The sequence below is a fragment of the Corvus moneduloides genome, chromosome 2, assembly GCF_009650955.1.
Source record: "Corvus moneduloides isolate bCorMon1 chromosome 2, bCorMon1.pri, whole genome shotgun sequence".
Classification (NCBI taxonomy): Eukaryota; Metazoa; Chordata; class Aves; order Passeriformes; family Corvidae; genus Corvus; species Corvus moneduloides.
The window spans coordinates 8,403,432-8,419,699 of NC_045477.1; the positions used below are offsets into that span (position 1 = coordinate 8,403,432).

Below are 16,268 nucleotides of genomic sequence, written 5' to 3' on the forward strand. Positions count from 1 at the left end.
AGGGACGAGCACAAATCCTGGGTGGCAGATGAGATGTATCAAACTCCGGAGCTGCAGTGGGAACCCCCGGAGGTCTGGACAGGCAGGGCGTGCGGGGGTACAGGGTAGCAAAGGCTCAAAGCAATGGTGGGGTCAGGGCGGCTGCAGCCTGGCTCCCAGCAGGGCAGGGAAAGGTGGGCTTGGGAATCCTGGGGTTTCTCCCTGAGGCACCCGAGCAGATGGTGAAAAGGTCCCTCTTTTACCAAGGTGAGGTGTTAGGGTCCCGGTGCAACAGCCGCTCCAGCGGGCGAGCTCCACTCATGGTAGAAGGAAGGCAGCCAAAAAAGCAGAAGCCTGCAGTGCTGACAAAGGCAGCCTCTCTCTCCCTCTGAGAACAACTGCCCGCAAACTCAGGTGAAACAAAGTAGCCCCGTTGGACCCCTCCCTCTGTGGCCAGGTCTTTTGTTTCTCCCAAGCACCCAGCAATTTGTCACCCCAGCAACATATATGGGAAAAATTCCTCAAGAGAAAAAAGAAAACAGAAGGGGAATTCCCAAAACCCCAACAATGTGTAAGGAAAAAATGTGTGGTGTCTCTTCATAAAGAAGCCAGAAGATCTCACTGAGTCACAGTAGGTTGAAAATTGCCTGAATGTAAGCACAGAGTTTTCCTTTAAATGCCCCAAGACATCCAGAAGGAGTTGGCAAATGTACTGTGGGTGATATAAAAGGCCTGTGTTATTTTGGAAAGGCAGAATAATGGGATACCCAAGAGTCTCAAATGCCTGAAAAATCAAGGCCTCTCAATCTCACTTGTCCTGCATTGGCAGCATCATTACATTAAATGAGACCTATTTCAGCTTCTGAATTGCTCCTATGTGTTATTGCCTTTTCTTTATCATACTGGACTGACCTCAGAGTGATGGTTTCCCCTTAACTGTAATAAACTGCTTTTGAGAGTTATAAACATCATCAAACAGACTCACAGCCCCTATATTAAGTTTTATCGTACAGCTTACTCCCCATTTCATGAATTTCCTATCCTCTAGTGGAAAGACATGGAACACATTGTCACTTTGGTACTAATGGTGTTGTGAGAAATAGGTCCTGCTTTGTCTTCCTGCAGTCCAGAAATTGGAAAATTGAGATGCACTTTTGCACACTAGTTTTTGCATACCTTCAAAGCCAGCCTTTGTTGGTTGTGTTTTCTCTGACTTCAGTCATACATTTGTTTTTCTACTGTTCTGTATTCAGATCTGAAAGTTCTTCAAAACTAATCACTTAGTAGCACTGATACTGTAAAACTCAGGTTTAAGGGCATGTTTTTTCTATGCTGGATGCAGTCATCTGTGAAATCCATAGCACTTACTGTGGGATATGCCCAGCCACTGCCCTGGAGGGATGTCTGCTGAGATAAGAGATTTCGCAATCACCCAGCAGGACTCCCTGGAAAGGACTTTTGAGTCATGGTGAGGAAAAGTAGACCCACAATCCTTTGGGAGACCCTATGCAGATCGTTCTGTAACCCATTGGTCTATCCCAGACCCTCTGTAATCCATTGGTCCCCTTGCTGATCCCCTGTATCCCTATAAAAGACCAGCTCACCTCTGTAGAGGAGAGAGCTCTCGTCCCTCACCTTCCCTTTGCCGGAGGGAACCCACAATAAAGCTCCCTTCATGCGGAACCAGCCATACGGGCCCTCTCGTCTCTCTCTCTGGTCTGGTTTGGCCTAGAGGCTGCCCTGCAGAGCTGAGCTGGAATCACGAGCTGATATCACTAAAGAGCTGACAGCTTCTGCAAGGGCTCCTCTGCCAGCAGCTGAGAGGAAGACACCGGACCTCGGGAAGGCGATTCCTTTCAGGACCATCTCCCCGGACCGGTCACCTCTTCCTGGGTCACAGCCTCGGACCCCACCACCAGCTGTAATAACTTACCACAATGGTTTGGGATGCTAAACTTCAAGATGCTGAACACTTCAGACAGAAACTTTGAAAATACACCCGACATCCCTATAATGGAAAATGAATACCAAACATAAATTTTTAACCTCTCCATACAAAAGATGTACAGTGTAGGTTAAGGTCTTCACTTTTTTTGTTTTGCAGTTGTACTTATATAACTGTGTGTCTGTGCCATGTCCATTTTTAGAGCAAATTGACTTTTTAATGTCAGGTTTTGAAGGACGTTTTCATTCCATCTTTCTGACACTCATTTGTGTGAGACCATTTATTTACATGTATTTATATCTCACTTGGAAGCCAGAATCGTGTGACATTCCAAGGTCTCATCAAGGATTTTGAATGCTTACCAGTAGGGGAGTGGGGGGGGAGAAATGCTGAACTATTTAGGTGAGCTGTTTGTAAAGTCGATGTAGGCAAATTCAGCATGACTTACTTTGAATTTCCTACATTCTTCTGTTAGAAGTTTCCAATGGGAAAGCCATCTTGGAGACTATGGAATAGGGGGAAAAAAAGCTCTTTTTAATAGAATTCTAGACAGGCTTGCTGTTTTAAGACATTTCCCTCTCTACACACACGCACAAAATCATGTTGTCCATGTATTATACAGTTTGATAATGTATTTATCTCATGTTTCAAAGAGGTGGTTAATGTAGATGGTGGCAAGTTCTTTACCACTTATTTTGTCTTCATTTCATTCTGTCTAAATTTGGGCAGTTGTGCTGGTTTGGACAAATTTGGAAGAAAAATATCCTCTGATACAAGTCAGGTTACAACCAGCCCTCCCCCACCAGGTTTGGGAAAAAATGAGTTTTCCTCGAAGGAAAGTGAAAGAGATAGAAACTATTTATTTAACAAACACACAGGAGAAGGATAATGATGCTAAATAATAAAACCTCTCACTGTGGAGAGAAACCTGGGAAAATTTCAGAGTCCTTCCGTAGATCTCTCTCCCCATCCTTCGAGCTGGGTTGTGGTGGGCCCACCTCCGGGCCTCCGTGGAGAACTCTCCTGAAGTGTTCTGATGTTGAAACAGTCCAAAAAAGAAGAAGGAAAAAAACCAAAGTCACAGGAAAAACAAAGTTCAACTCTCTGTCTCTCTCTGGAGTAAAAGGGCCGAAAGCTGGCTGAAAAGCAAGCAAGCTGCTTCCTCTGCTCTTGCTGCTGTTAGCTCAATGCAGAGAGCTGTCTCTATCTCTGTGTCCTTGAAACAAACTGCATTGAAAAGTTTTGCTCAGGTTTTTTTTTTTTTCTCTTCCCCCTCTCAGGCTCAGTTTAAAGGCATAGAAAGGCACAAAATTAATTTCTGGGCATAGAATGGCTATAGGGGATACACATCATAAAAGTCACCCCAAGACAGCAGTGTAAATATTACTCTTTTGAGATCCTGGTTTCTTTCTTCTTAACCAGTTTTCTCTGTTTTTTAACTATTTGGGGAGGATGTATTAGTTTGTGTCAGAAACTTGTCCTCTTGTTGGAGTGTTTTCTGTAATAATAGGATCAGAAGCACAGGGGCTATTTTTACCTAGGATTTTCTTTAACTAAAGTCTAAATAAGTGTAAAACAGGTTACTTGTGATGAGAGGTTAAGCTTTTGTCAGTTTGCTTGGTTCACTTGACATGTGTTTCATGCTGTAGTAGTATGCATTTTAAAAGCTTTATTTAATGAGGGCTCTAGTTTTTTTATCAAATAGTGAGATGTGCCTCCTCATATACATTGAGGAATGATCAGGGCCTCTAGAAAATGATGTAGGTAAATCCCAAGGCCAGCTTGAAGAAGCCTAATTTAATGTACATTATGGTTTTATGTATGTTCTTTAGAGAACAATTTTTTGAGTTAATGAGAAAATGTAAAGTCAGCTATAAAGTGTTGATGAACTAAGTAGTAGCTAGTTAGGCTGCAACTTTTATGAATTTGTTTTTACTCATTTCAAACTAATTTGGAGGAAAAGTACAGTATCTGCTAAACAGATTTGTAGGTACTCTGTCAAAATGGCTGTGTAATGACTATATTCAGTATTCCTTACATGTAAAATCTGTAACAGCACATTCAGAGTATACACAGCAGCTAATTTTTATATCTGGACACTGCAGAGAAGAGACCACAAGTCATAATTTGGGGTGAGTGGAGCAAGAGATTTTACCTGTCTTTGTTTTATGTGTGCTTTATATTTTTACTCCTTTTGTTGCAACACTTATTTATCTGTAATTGTTTCAAGAAATAGCAAAAATATGGGAATTAAAGGTGTCAGACTGTTTGCAGTAGTTATTTTTGTCAGTCTTGGGCTGAATTGCTATTTGTTTTGTGGTGCCATTCAGCTTTTTCCAGTTTTTTTTTTTTTTTCTTTTTTTTTGCTCTTGCTTCAGCTAAGCATGATGGTGTGAGAGTTCTATCTCAAGAAACTTCAGAAAACATTATTTGAAGTCTTTTTATTTCTAACTTTATTAATAAACTTTATACAATGTCAGGAGAGAGGAATAAGCTGAGTACAGACCTTGTTAATTAAGCCTAGGAGAGACTCTGTAAATGGTATTCACATAAAATTAAGAAAGGTATTAAGCAAGCATAGGAGCTAAGAATTGAAATTGTAAGAGATCACCTGATAGATCTGTAAGGACACTGAGTTGATTATGCATCTACAAAGTAGAGAAGGAAAGGATTCAACTTTACCAGCTCTAGGGTTGTAATAATTGTTTTTCTTGACTCTGCTTTCTCTGTGGACAGCCCATGATACTCAAAAATTGCAGCAACAAATGAGCAAGCTTGAGGTTTGTACTGTTGGGGTGAGTTTAATCTATGACCATGGCTGGATATATTTGAAAAATGTTTCTTAAGACCACCTACACTGTAAAGAAAGCAAAGAATAAATTTTATGATTACTTGTTTAAAATAAGTGCTCCCCCACTTTTTTTGGAGATTTTTCTGATATTTGCATGGTTTAATTTCATGACTTCTATTGTTGGAGAAATGTATCCTTTTCTTTTGAGCATGGGAGTTTTCTTACATCTTTGCATAATAGAACTGAAAGTAAAGTTCTAAAACCAAAATTTAGATTGTGAGCCTTAAAACAGAGCAGACTCTAAAGTTTGACTGTTCAAGTGTGTAAACCCAACCCTTAGAATGGTAGATCTGCACCATTTTTTATGGCTCTACATTATTACTATCATAATATATGACAAGTAAATATATGTATTTCTTGGAAGTTTTAGTTTTATCTATTAAAATTCTGTCTGTGAAAGTTGCTAGAAACTTGTACAACTTCCTGTAAGTCTCTCAGTTCCTGGAAAGTGAAATCATTAAACTTGGCTTTGTAAGTGTTTTGAATAAATGAAAAACTAGTACTTGAACAAAATGAGTTCCGAATAAATGGTAAATCAAATGCACTGGTGTCTCACAAATGAGGGGAAATATAGTCAGTTTAAGTCACTACAGAACAACAGAAGTTCCTGTACTTTGTCAGAAGGATGGGGTACAGAGATTGGTTGTGCAGTATATCTGTAGAAGTGTTAGTTGAAAAAGTGAAATAACTGGTTGATCATTTAAATGGTTTTCTAATATCTTTTTTTCCCCCAACCTTTTCATTGCTTAATAGTTTAAATTAAAGACTGTGCGTGACTGAATTAATATACCATAATAAAGAAATTTAAGTTTTCCCCTCCAGTATCATCTTTGGATTAAACCAGTACTACAGCTAATTAATGTTCTGAATGTAGATTAATTACTTCACATTTCTTAAATGTGCTCACCCTTCATAAGCCTGTCTAGTATGAATTACACTAAAATACTAGAAAAAAGGAATGTCAACATGAGTAGGTTATTATATGCAGTAATTGTCTTATTTCTGTGATGGGTAAATTGAGGCAAATTAATAAAGGAAGCAATAGCATCACCAGAAGTGTGATACTAGAAAGAGGAGATAAGTTTTATTATCTTAAGAGTAATTTGCAGATTGTCAATGCTATATCAGCAAGGAGAATCTTCACAGTGTTGATGTAATTTGCAGAAGTACTCTTTGGGTCAGCTTTGCTAGTGCAGTTAACGGAATAAATTTTCCATGCAACTGTACAATCTTTGCAATAACTTTCTCAGCTTTTTCTGATGAGGTTTTTGGTATTAATTACTCCATCTTATAAAACCTATTTTGAATTGTTGGAATTAATACTATGTACTGAGGCACAGCAATCGTACTTCCCTTGCCTTTTTCCTGTCAACTTCCATTAACCTTCTGCATATACATATTTTCCTCTTTGTTGGTCTAGATGACTATTAAAAGGTCCCTTTCAACTAAAGTATGCCACAATTCTGTGATCTTGCCTTCTTCCATGGTCGGGTTAAGGATACAGATAATCTATCAAAACAGTGAAAGACACTTGCCAGAGGTGAAAAGGCAATTCTTTGGTAATTTTGTCTTCCAGACTACCTGTTATGAATTAAGAGCAATGACAATTCACTTTTTTAAACCAAAAAAAGAAAAAAAAGAATGGGGAAAAAAGCTCAACCCACTTCCCTTTTTATTTGAAGCTTCTTATAACTTCATGGTTTTTCTTACAAAATAAAAAAGCCCCATAAAACCAACAACCAAACTAAAAGTGTCCGTCATCAATTTCTTCAAAAAACCAGAATTAAGAATTCCATGCCTTCACTTGCTTGTACATTTCTAGGTTTTAAATTTGCAGACCATCTGTGTTACTGTTTTAGTGGCACCCAAGATACCAAGAAAAACTAGAGTGGTGCTGTTCCTTCTGTGCTGAGGAGAGGGAAGGTGGGATAGGGTGGGAGGAGGTGAGAGAGGTGGAACTTTTTCTTCATCTTTACCCAAAAGCTGTCCTGTGCTGCTTGTGTGATCTGTGGTTCCAGTCTGTGTGACATTGTTAAGGACTCACAGACCATGGAAAAGAAGATGAAATTAAGATACTAAAATTGCCTTACTAGATTGTTTGTTTGCCAAGTTAAACAACACTTCTCATCCTAATGGCATTATACTGCATGTCTATTTAAATTTATAACAACATGGAAAGGAAATACCAATGACAGGGGTAATTAGGGAACCTAACAGTAATCCATTTGGGAAGGCTTCTGCTCCCATTACTTATATAAAGCTTGTATATATCCTCACCTTTCAGCTCTTGCTGGTGAACATCACTCCTGTCTGACATGTCTGGTTTACTGTCCCTTTGCAAATCATCTCTGCGAGCAGGGTCGTTCTTCCTTCTCTTGACTTGCATTGTGTGTTTGTGTGTTCTTTAAATTAAATTTCTCTGTAGCCTACTATTTCATTCCCTGCTAAGGCTTGCATAGAAGGTGTTCTGTGAGTTATAAGTGACTGCCTGCATATGTTGTGTTATTTTATAGGTGGTGATTCGTGCTCAAAACGGCGCCCTCCTCTATCGTATTTCACCCTGGGCAAGATATGTGGTCCGTGATGAAGACAAAGTGAATTATGATTGGGTTCACTGGAATCCACCACAGTCATATATAGTAAGGCTTCAGTATTATTTTCAAGAGGTGTATTGTGTTATCTTTGTATCCCTGTTTGGAAGAAAATAAAAGGAGATAGCAAACTAGTTAAAACAGCTACCTGAGAAATGAAGGGCTTTTATTCATGGCTTTGACAGAAATAAGTATCTTTAATGATGGATGGTTTTGACCTGCTTTTTCAGCCTCCTGTAGAATATATTAAAAAATAGTTATTAATGTGGTATTTTGAACTTGGTTTCCCACCTGTTCGGCAAGATTGACAAGTATTCTGGGACAAGATGGCTCTTTGTGGTAGGGGGGAGAGCAGGGAATTATCTGTACTTGATTTAAGGACTGGTTATCTACAAATGTGAAGTTCAGTACTCAACATTGTTAATTTTGTATGAAGTCAGAAAGAAACTTTAAAAAATAAGGTGCCCACGCTCCAGTCAAATCCCAGTTTCTTTGTATCAGGAAAATCCCATTATTGAATTTAAAGCCCTCTTACTTCTCATGCACTGCTGTAAGGGAGAGAACTCTTTGCATGATATGTGAAATATACCCTAGGAGAACATTTGGAAACTTTGGACTGTCTGAGTGATGTTGTTTCATATTAAACTTTTTGATGATTTCCCTGAAAAATGGTATGCAGTGTTTTATATTAGAGGTGCTGTAGCCTCTATTTTGAGTTAAATTCAATTCAAATTATGAAGAGAAAAGGTTACTGACATGGAAAATACTTTCTTAAAAAATAGATAACATACTGTACAGTAACTCTTATTGAAGTCCATAGTCTTTATCAGTTTAGTGGCCTACTCTGTATATGATGCTGTGTGACACCTCAATCCCCTGTGAGAAAAGGAATTTGTAGGTATTTGGAAATGCAGTGATTGGGATGACCTCAAGTGAAAAGGAGGCCAGAACAGTCGGGTGAAGACAAGGCCTTACTGGAAAAAAAAGTACTTTTGTGAATAGTAGAGGTGGAAATAAAACGGAGGTAACAAGCCTCAACCAAAAGTTTTATTCTTCACATTGTTTCTTTAATTTCTGTTCACATGTGTGTATTCAACTAATTTTGTTCTGCCTTTTCAAAATGTCACCTGAATAATAAACAAAAAAATAGGATATTAACTTCAATGGCCTCTATATTCTTCAAATGTTTTCACCCATCTAGAAATGCTGTGTACTCATCTCAAGACTTGGCATTTTTTAATTATATTTTAATCCTAAGTAATTAGAATATAGGTGATTCTGTGCTGTGGAACTGTATTCTTTAGGAGTAAAACATTTATTAATTTCAATTAAGAGAAGACAGCGATTTCACGTATCTGCAAAAAGCAGATAATGCTTAAAAAATAAAATCCTATCTTACTGTTTTCTCTATCTTCAAACAAGCTTCATAATAATTCAGAAGGACTCCAAAGCTGTTCCTAATGACAACTTTTTGTTTTTTTCCTTATAGCATAAGAATCCTTCCCCCAAGAGATTAAAAAGCCTAAGAATCTATGAATCACATGTGGGAATTGCTTCCCCAGAAGGGAAAGTAGCTTCTTATAAAAACTTCACATACAATGTACTACCTAGAATAAAGGATCTTGGTAAGTAATACCAGGAATGCTTGAAGAGATAATTTTTTTTGTGCCCGTGCTCTTGTTAGAAAAGATAACTGTCAAGTATTTATAGATTTTTTTGCATTTTACAATTATACATACTATAAAAATAGATTTTATTTTTATAGTATGTGAGCGAAAAATTATAAACACGTGAAATCTATGGAGAACAAACAAAGACCAAAATAGGATATGTGAATCAAAACCCATTCCAGATTTTTAAGGAAAATATGATTGTCAAAGCCTAGGTAAGTATTACCAGGCAATTTGCTTTTGGCATGGTTTGCTTTCAGCTTGAAAAAAAATCTGTTTTAGTGACAGTCTTCAGAAAATACTTCATCCTTAATTGGTTCTACTAATGTAAAACTTAGTCCTAAGGAGAGACAAAATAAATACCTGCATATTTTTTCTTTGTTTTGCCAGAATAAGCATGCTAGACTTTTTTTATCCCTGAACAGTAGCTCTAAAGCATCAGAACAAGGAAACTTTAAATGTGAAAAATCTTCTTCAGGAAAAGAATTTCTAGTATATTGGAGAGGGTGTGTGAAAGAGCTGGTAATGTTATCTCAGGAAACAGAGCAAAACTGTTCACCTCAATTTCTCTTTAACTACTTTTTCCCGTGGTGTCTTTGCACTGTTTCTGTAATGGACAATGCTAGAACTTACTGGCTTTTACTGCCTTTTGATGAAATATGTATTTTACACTCTGCTGTAAAATAATCATGACATCCATAGCTGAAACCTCTGTGGATGGTGGCTGTGTTTGTGTTTGATTTTTTTTAATTTTATTTATCAGAGTGCCTGAAGAAGACATGGTCTTGTAGCTTTACATGTTGAGTCAGTGTTTTGTGGCTTTTGCCTTTCAATAATCTTGAGCTTGCAGGTGAGATGAGGGAGTTTGCACATCTGGAAGTCTGTAATAAAAAAGTAAATTTGGATTTTACATTACATATCTGTGACTCTTTACTGCAAAGGAATTTCACTTGTCCCAGGAAGTTAATAGCATTTACAGAATTAGGAAAGCATTCTGCTTTGCCTACAAATTTTTCTTTGTGGAGAAATGTATTGAAAAGTCTGATTCACCAAATAATAAAAGCAGTATCAAATTGAGGGAGGGTATACAGAAATGATAACTAACGTTCCTTCTTGTTTACATTAAGTAAACATTGTGGAAATTAAGCACTTCTAAAATACATTTTTAAGGTCTGTTAGATTCAGTTCTGGAATGTCTTACTTCTTAGGACAAGCTTAAATACATCACTGTATGAGAGCTGTAATGTATTACTAGTTTGTAGAAATATGTGCATGACAAATAGCGAAATAAATAGCAAGCAAATTGAATGAGATTAATTTGATGTAATGTTGCTATTTATAAAAATGCTGTAAATAAAAATAAGTACAATAAGCCTGAATTTTAAGCCAGCAATGAATCTGACAAATTGCTGCACTCATGCCAACTGTCTTCTAATAATACCTCTGGTTTTAAATGTCACAGCAATAAAAAACCCAGAAAGAATAAAAAAAATCCCACAGCATCTTGTTGAAACTAAGGAATGAAGTGAAGATTTTCTTCAAACTGATAGAGAAGTGGTGATGGTGTGAGTCTCAACAGCCTGTAGATAACACCTGATTCTTTAGAGTTCCCTTCCTTGAGAATGCACTGAACTATCTTAGGTGATACCACCCGGTGTCCCCCAGCCCTCCTGGACTTCCGTGGTTCTTGAGTGAACTCAGAATTAAAGCACATTACACTTGTGTTTTCTCTTTTTGGAAGACTCTTGTAGAGAGAGGATGTAACTATTAAAGTTGGAAAAAGTGGTTCTGAAGGGGTAAAATGATTTCATATGGCGTGAAGTTGTAGTATTGTCTCTAAGCTGGAGAGATGTGAGTCTGACAGATGGACCACTTGGTGGATAAGGAATTGGAAGGATGGTCACACTCAGAGTTTCAGTCAATGACTTGATGTCCAAGTGCAGACCAGGGATGGGGTGGCTTCAAACTGAAGGAGGGTGTATTTAGATTGGACATTAGGAAAAAACTCTTTACTCTGAGGGTGGTGAGGCACTGGAATGGTTACTCAGAGAAGTTATGGATGCCCCATCCCTGGAAGGCATGTTGACCAACATGGTGTAGTGGAAGGTGTCCTTGCCCATGGCAGAGTGGGAACTAGAGGATCTTTCAGTTCCCTTCCAATCCAAACCATCCTGTGATTCTATCAGAGTATGTGTGTCTGGTGACTAGCCCTACACCCCCGGACTGCAAGTGTCAGGAGCGAAGCAGAAGTTCAGGACATGCAGGTTGGCATAACTAGTATTGTGAAGGTAAATAAAGATTACACACATTTCTGTCTACATCTAGGAGATTCAATATGTGTAGGTCACTTGACAAATTGACTGTTTCATTTGTAATGGAGATCATGTAAGTATAAACTATTAGGTAGAATTTCTTCTTGAAAGTTACTGACTCTTTAGTTGCTAACTGTTAGGGTCAGAGGCAGCTAAAATGAGAGAAGATTGGAGTGGATATGGTACAGATATTGAATACTCCTTTAACTGTCCTGAATGCATTTGTTTGTTATATTTGTTTTTATTATAGGCTATAACTGTGTCCAGCTGATGGCTATTATGGAACATGCATACTATGCCAGTTTTGGTTATCAGGTCACAAGTTTCTTTGCAGCATCAAGGTAGGTTTAAGTGCTCCAGCATCTTCTCTGTTCTTTTCCCTTTCTTCCTTTCCACTGAAGTCAGTATTGCCTTGCAGGTGTGTGTTTGTAGCAATGGGAAGCAATACCATAGGTATTTGCTCTACCTTCCTCTTAAATGTGAAACCAATTTGGCAGAGTGATCAGCTGCTCTGTGAAACACTTTGGATAGGATAGAGACAAAAAGTTTATAAGTAACTTCAGCTGCCATAGCGTGTTCTGGGTAATCCACCTTCAGCAGTCTTTATGCATGGATTTGGGGTTGTGGAATTCTTGGCAGTAACAAGCAGGATGTGTAGGGCTTTCTTTTATGAAAAACAGAGCTGTACACTGTTCATAATGAACTTGATTAAAGTCATGGCTCTGTGTGTTCTGTGGGAACCTGTTCCCAGGCTTGTAACAGACTGTACTTAGATTTGAGATGTAGAGTGAAAATAGATGAAAAATTACTTCAGGTAGTTGTTAAGAAAATCATGATAAATCTGGAAGTTTTGATTTTTTTTTTTGTTTGTTTGTTTGTTTTATTTTGATTTTTTTGGTTTCTTTTTGTTTTAATCTTGGAGCAGCTTAAGTGGCTGAATTTAGATAGGAAGTTTTTAACTGGCTTAATTAGTTAAAAAAAGGTGTGTCAGACACAGGAGACAAAAATCTTCATTTAAAAATAAGAAAATGGTGTAGTATCTAAGTCAAATAACTAAGCAGGAAAACAGCTGATGGTGTATTTTGTGGACTTTGTGGATGTACATTTACTTCTGTGTAATCATTGTGTTACTTTATTCCAGCAATATGAATATATTCTTGTCCCTTATGAACTAAGGAAATGTTCAATATTAAATAGCAGCTTTAAGTTGTATCTATTATCTTTTATACTGAATTTGATGTATTATTAAAAAGGGAAAAATAAAACTGAATCTACTTCTGCAAAACATTGTGCGGATGATGGAATTTTTATAATGAAAAATGGTTTGAAATGTTAGTTTGTAAGCCATAGCTACTGCTTAAGAGGCTGAAAAAGTAACCTGTGTATATCTGTAAAGTGGAGAACTGCTGACTTCGATGTGGTTTCCATGATGACTGTTCAGTATTGCCAGCCTAAGTCCTGATTGTACCACGCTGCATTTCCACAGCCGGTACGGAACTCCAGATGACCTGAAGGAAATGATTGACGTTGCTCACTCAATGGGCATCACGGTCCTGCTTGATGTGGTGCACAGCCACGCCTCAAAAAACTCAGAAGATGGTCTCAACCAGTTTGATGGTACGGATTCTTGTTTCTTCCATTCTGGATATAGAGGCAATCACCAGCTCTGGGACAGCAGGCTCTTTGACTATGCAAAGTGAGTATAAAATGGCACTTCAGCTGTGCTAGTGGTTATTATTTCATACCAGTTCTATTAAAACTACACTCCTTGCTAAACTGGTAAAGTCATTTGGATTGTTCAACAGTTGCAGTATGTGGAGTTAAATTCCTCTACTTGCCTAAATGCTTAAAATCTAACACTAAATGATAGTATTTAAATTTTGTTATTTTCCTGTCATCCATGGCTACCTGTGTGCGTGTTATATACCATGTGCATTGTATGTATTATATAATGGTGTAGTTACTTTTATTTAAAAATATATTTCTATATAAATACAAATTTCAGTATCTGTTATATAGGAATATATAATTGTGTTTTTTATGCATTCTAGAATATTAATATTTTCCTGCTATGTAGTATATTGCATATATATAATAGATAATGTTTCTATATAAAAAGAAAAGCTGATGAAAACTTGTAAACTCTGGAAATTTATTGCCAAACTGTCAGGTTGTTGAAATGCAGGAAAAGTTTCCCCCCAGGACAACTAACTCCATTTTAAAGAGCTTCTGGAGGTCAATCAACAGTTAATACAGAACAGGGGTCATTTTCAGTAGACAGTTCTAGAGACCCAGTTTGGTCAAGCTTAATTAACCAGTATAAATATAGTGTGTGTCAAAGCATGTATTAATGCCAGATGATTAGCAGTATTTAATATTGTTTACTCTTGTATTCTCTGAGGCATTGGGGGCAAGGAGGTTGATCTTGTATGCTGAATGTTTCAGTGGTTTAAATGGAGAAACAGGCACAAGCAGCCCGCTTATTTTAGTCTCCCTCTCACATTTTTCCCATTTGTTCTTCCCTGAACCACCTTGATTCTTCCCTTGCTTGTCTTTGTTTCCCTAAACATTCCACAATAAGTTTTGCATATCTTCACATCTCCTTAAAGCATGTCTTAATAAATTCTGTACAGAATCAATCATTTATTCCAGGATAAATTCTCCTATTTCCCCCCTTGAGATGCATGATAATCTTGTGTGACCTTCTTATCAATTACAAAGTTCTGTTTTAACCCTTTCAAGGTTACGTTTGAATGGTTCCTGTGGTGGCTCATCACTCAGCAACTGTGGAGTTCTGGTCTCTTGTTAACCTGATAGTTGTTAACCTGTGTGCTTCAGGTTCAATTTACTTTTTCTCCTGTTTTTCTCCCTTGCTTGCCTTGAATTGCCAAGGACTGGATGGATATGATTACGTTGCACTATTACAAAAGTCATGTTACATAGCATAGGCCAGTTGTTTAATGGAACTCATGGTGTCAAATAAACCAAGTGGGCAGTGTGAAAACTGACTTATGCACTTCAGTACTTAGTAGGATGAGCTGTTCTTTATTTACTTATTATTTGGGACAATTTAATGTATTGTTTCAGGGGGAGTTTTTGAGTTGTGATTTAATTACTGTAAGAAATCCATTTTAGTCCTTCCTATTAAGCTTTAAATTCATATTCAAATAAGTTCAAATTCAAACTGTATTTCAAATAATCTTAAAGCTTTAATATCAATATGATAGCACTGCACATTTTATTTCATTTGATGCTTATGAATAATCAACAAGTGTGTGAGTACCAATATATCTAGTGGGGAAATAGAATGCAGTTATGGACCTTTCTCTGTTTCAAACCGAGGCAAGTTCTTCCTGCTGGGAAAGAAAGTGCTGCTGAGTGTTTGGAAGGATTTGTAAGTGAGAGAAACAACAAGCTCATTTTGTGGTAGCTGTTAAGCATTTCTTCGGAAGTGAAGAACTGCTTCCATGGCTCGGTTTGGTCAGTGATATGTACCTGTTGGTACCTGTGGAATTTCTTTTCATGCTATGGGATTGGAATAGGTGCCAGACTGAATGCTGGAAAGGGGAAGTGGAAGAGCTGTGAGAGAAGGAGATGAGATTAGGGAGTAGCAAAGACCAGAGAAACTGAAACTCTTCAGTGGATGACTGAGGATCCCTCAAATGTCATTTCCTATCCCCTGCCCTCTTGCAATATTCAACAACAAATTTGGGGTTGTGGAAGCCCTTCCTTTCCTTTCAAGCCTAGGAAGCTGTGAGCTTTTTCTAGTCATTAAGGGTTTCTGCCATTCTAATACCTGAGACAGTAAATATTCTCTATGTGTTTATAGTCAAGTTTTAAGGCTGAAGAGTTATAATCCTCATGTTTATTGTAAGTTTGACGGAACTGAATAAAGAATAGCATTCATGTTTTTCCCCTATTATTTGTGTGTGCAGGTCCCAAGGAAAATTCTGAAAGAATCAAACTGACATTTCGTTGAAAATGTTGGGTTTGGGGTTTTTTTCCCCCCATTTAGTCTGTATTGGCATGGTGCTAATTTCCATACCAGTGGATGAGCAGCTCTAGTCTGGATGAGGGGAGTATAAAAATCTGAGAGAGAGACTCAAGTTGCTGGCAGATGTTGAAAGTTTGCTCAAAATAAATGACAGCAAACACGGTCTATTGAATGGTCTACAGAAAAGCTTGCTTGCTGAGTGAAATTTCTACAGCTAGAACAGCCTTCTATCCTGTACAGAGCTTGTACTAAATCCCTTTCCTTCTGTAGTGGGAAGAACTGTTAAATCTACAGGTACTTAAACATCAAATGCAAAGAATGCTCAATTCACTTTGGAATTGAGAGAAACTAATTCTCTACCGTGAAAGAGATTAAGGAACAATTGCTTTATCAGTTTAGTCTGTCTACATTTTCTTTGAAAGCCAAGATGTAAGTAAGTTTATCTCACAGCATTTGCAAGATTATTCAGTTGTCTGTGAAGGGGACTGTGAATACTTGCTGTAACAGAATGTGGCAAAAGATCTGTATCCATGCCAGAAAAACCCGATTATATCCCTTATGTATTTAAATTCTATTTTTTAGTAAAATTCATGTAAGTAGAGAGTAAATCCAAGAAAAGCAATAGTAAAACTGTTCAACAGACAACCTGGATATTGGATCTTACACCACAGTGCTACTTAAAAAGATGAAGGAATGTTTTGTATTTATTTTTTTTTATCCATATTTATACAAGTGTTGTATGAACAGGGAGATTTGCTGTAAATTGTGAACAGCATTTTAAAATTATGCTGTTCATGATGTCGCAGGAGAGTAGAAACTCAATTTAATTGAAATGAGAACTTGCAGGTAAGTTAACTGGCTGATAGAAAAATACTTTTTGCTTAACTTCTTTCAATAGAAGCATACAAACTGTGCTTTAAAAATCA

The 16,268-nt window shown here is 37.5% G+C and overlaps 1 protein-coding gene across 2 annotated transcripts in view; it reads left to right on the forward strand.

Moving 5' to 3' along the window:
- GBE1 (1,4-alpha-glucan branching enzyme 1) overlaps positions 1–16,268 on the forward strand; it is a 143,408-nt gene that overhangs the window by 52,460 nt on the left and 74,680 nt on the right. For both annotated transcript variants that reach the window (XM_032096931.1, XM_032096941.1), the window contains exons 4-7: positions 7,289–7,414; positions 8,856–8,991; positions 11,599–11,689; positions 12,835–13,044. In XM_032096931.1, coding sequence (XP_031952822.1) covers positions 7,289–7,414; positions 8,856–8,991; positions 11,599–11,689; positions 12,835–13,044 — 563 coding nt within the window. The remainder of the gene's footprint in view (positions 1–7,288; positions 7,415–8,855; positions 8,992–11,598; positions 11,690–12,834; positions 13,045–16,268) is intronic.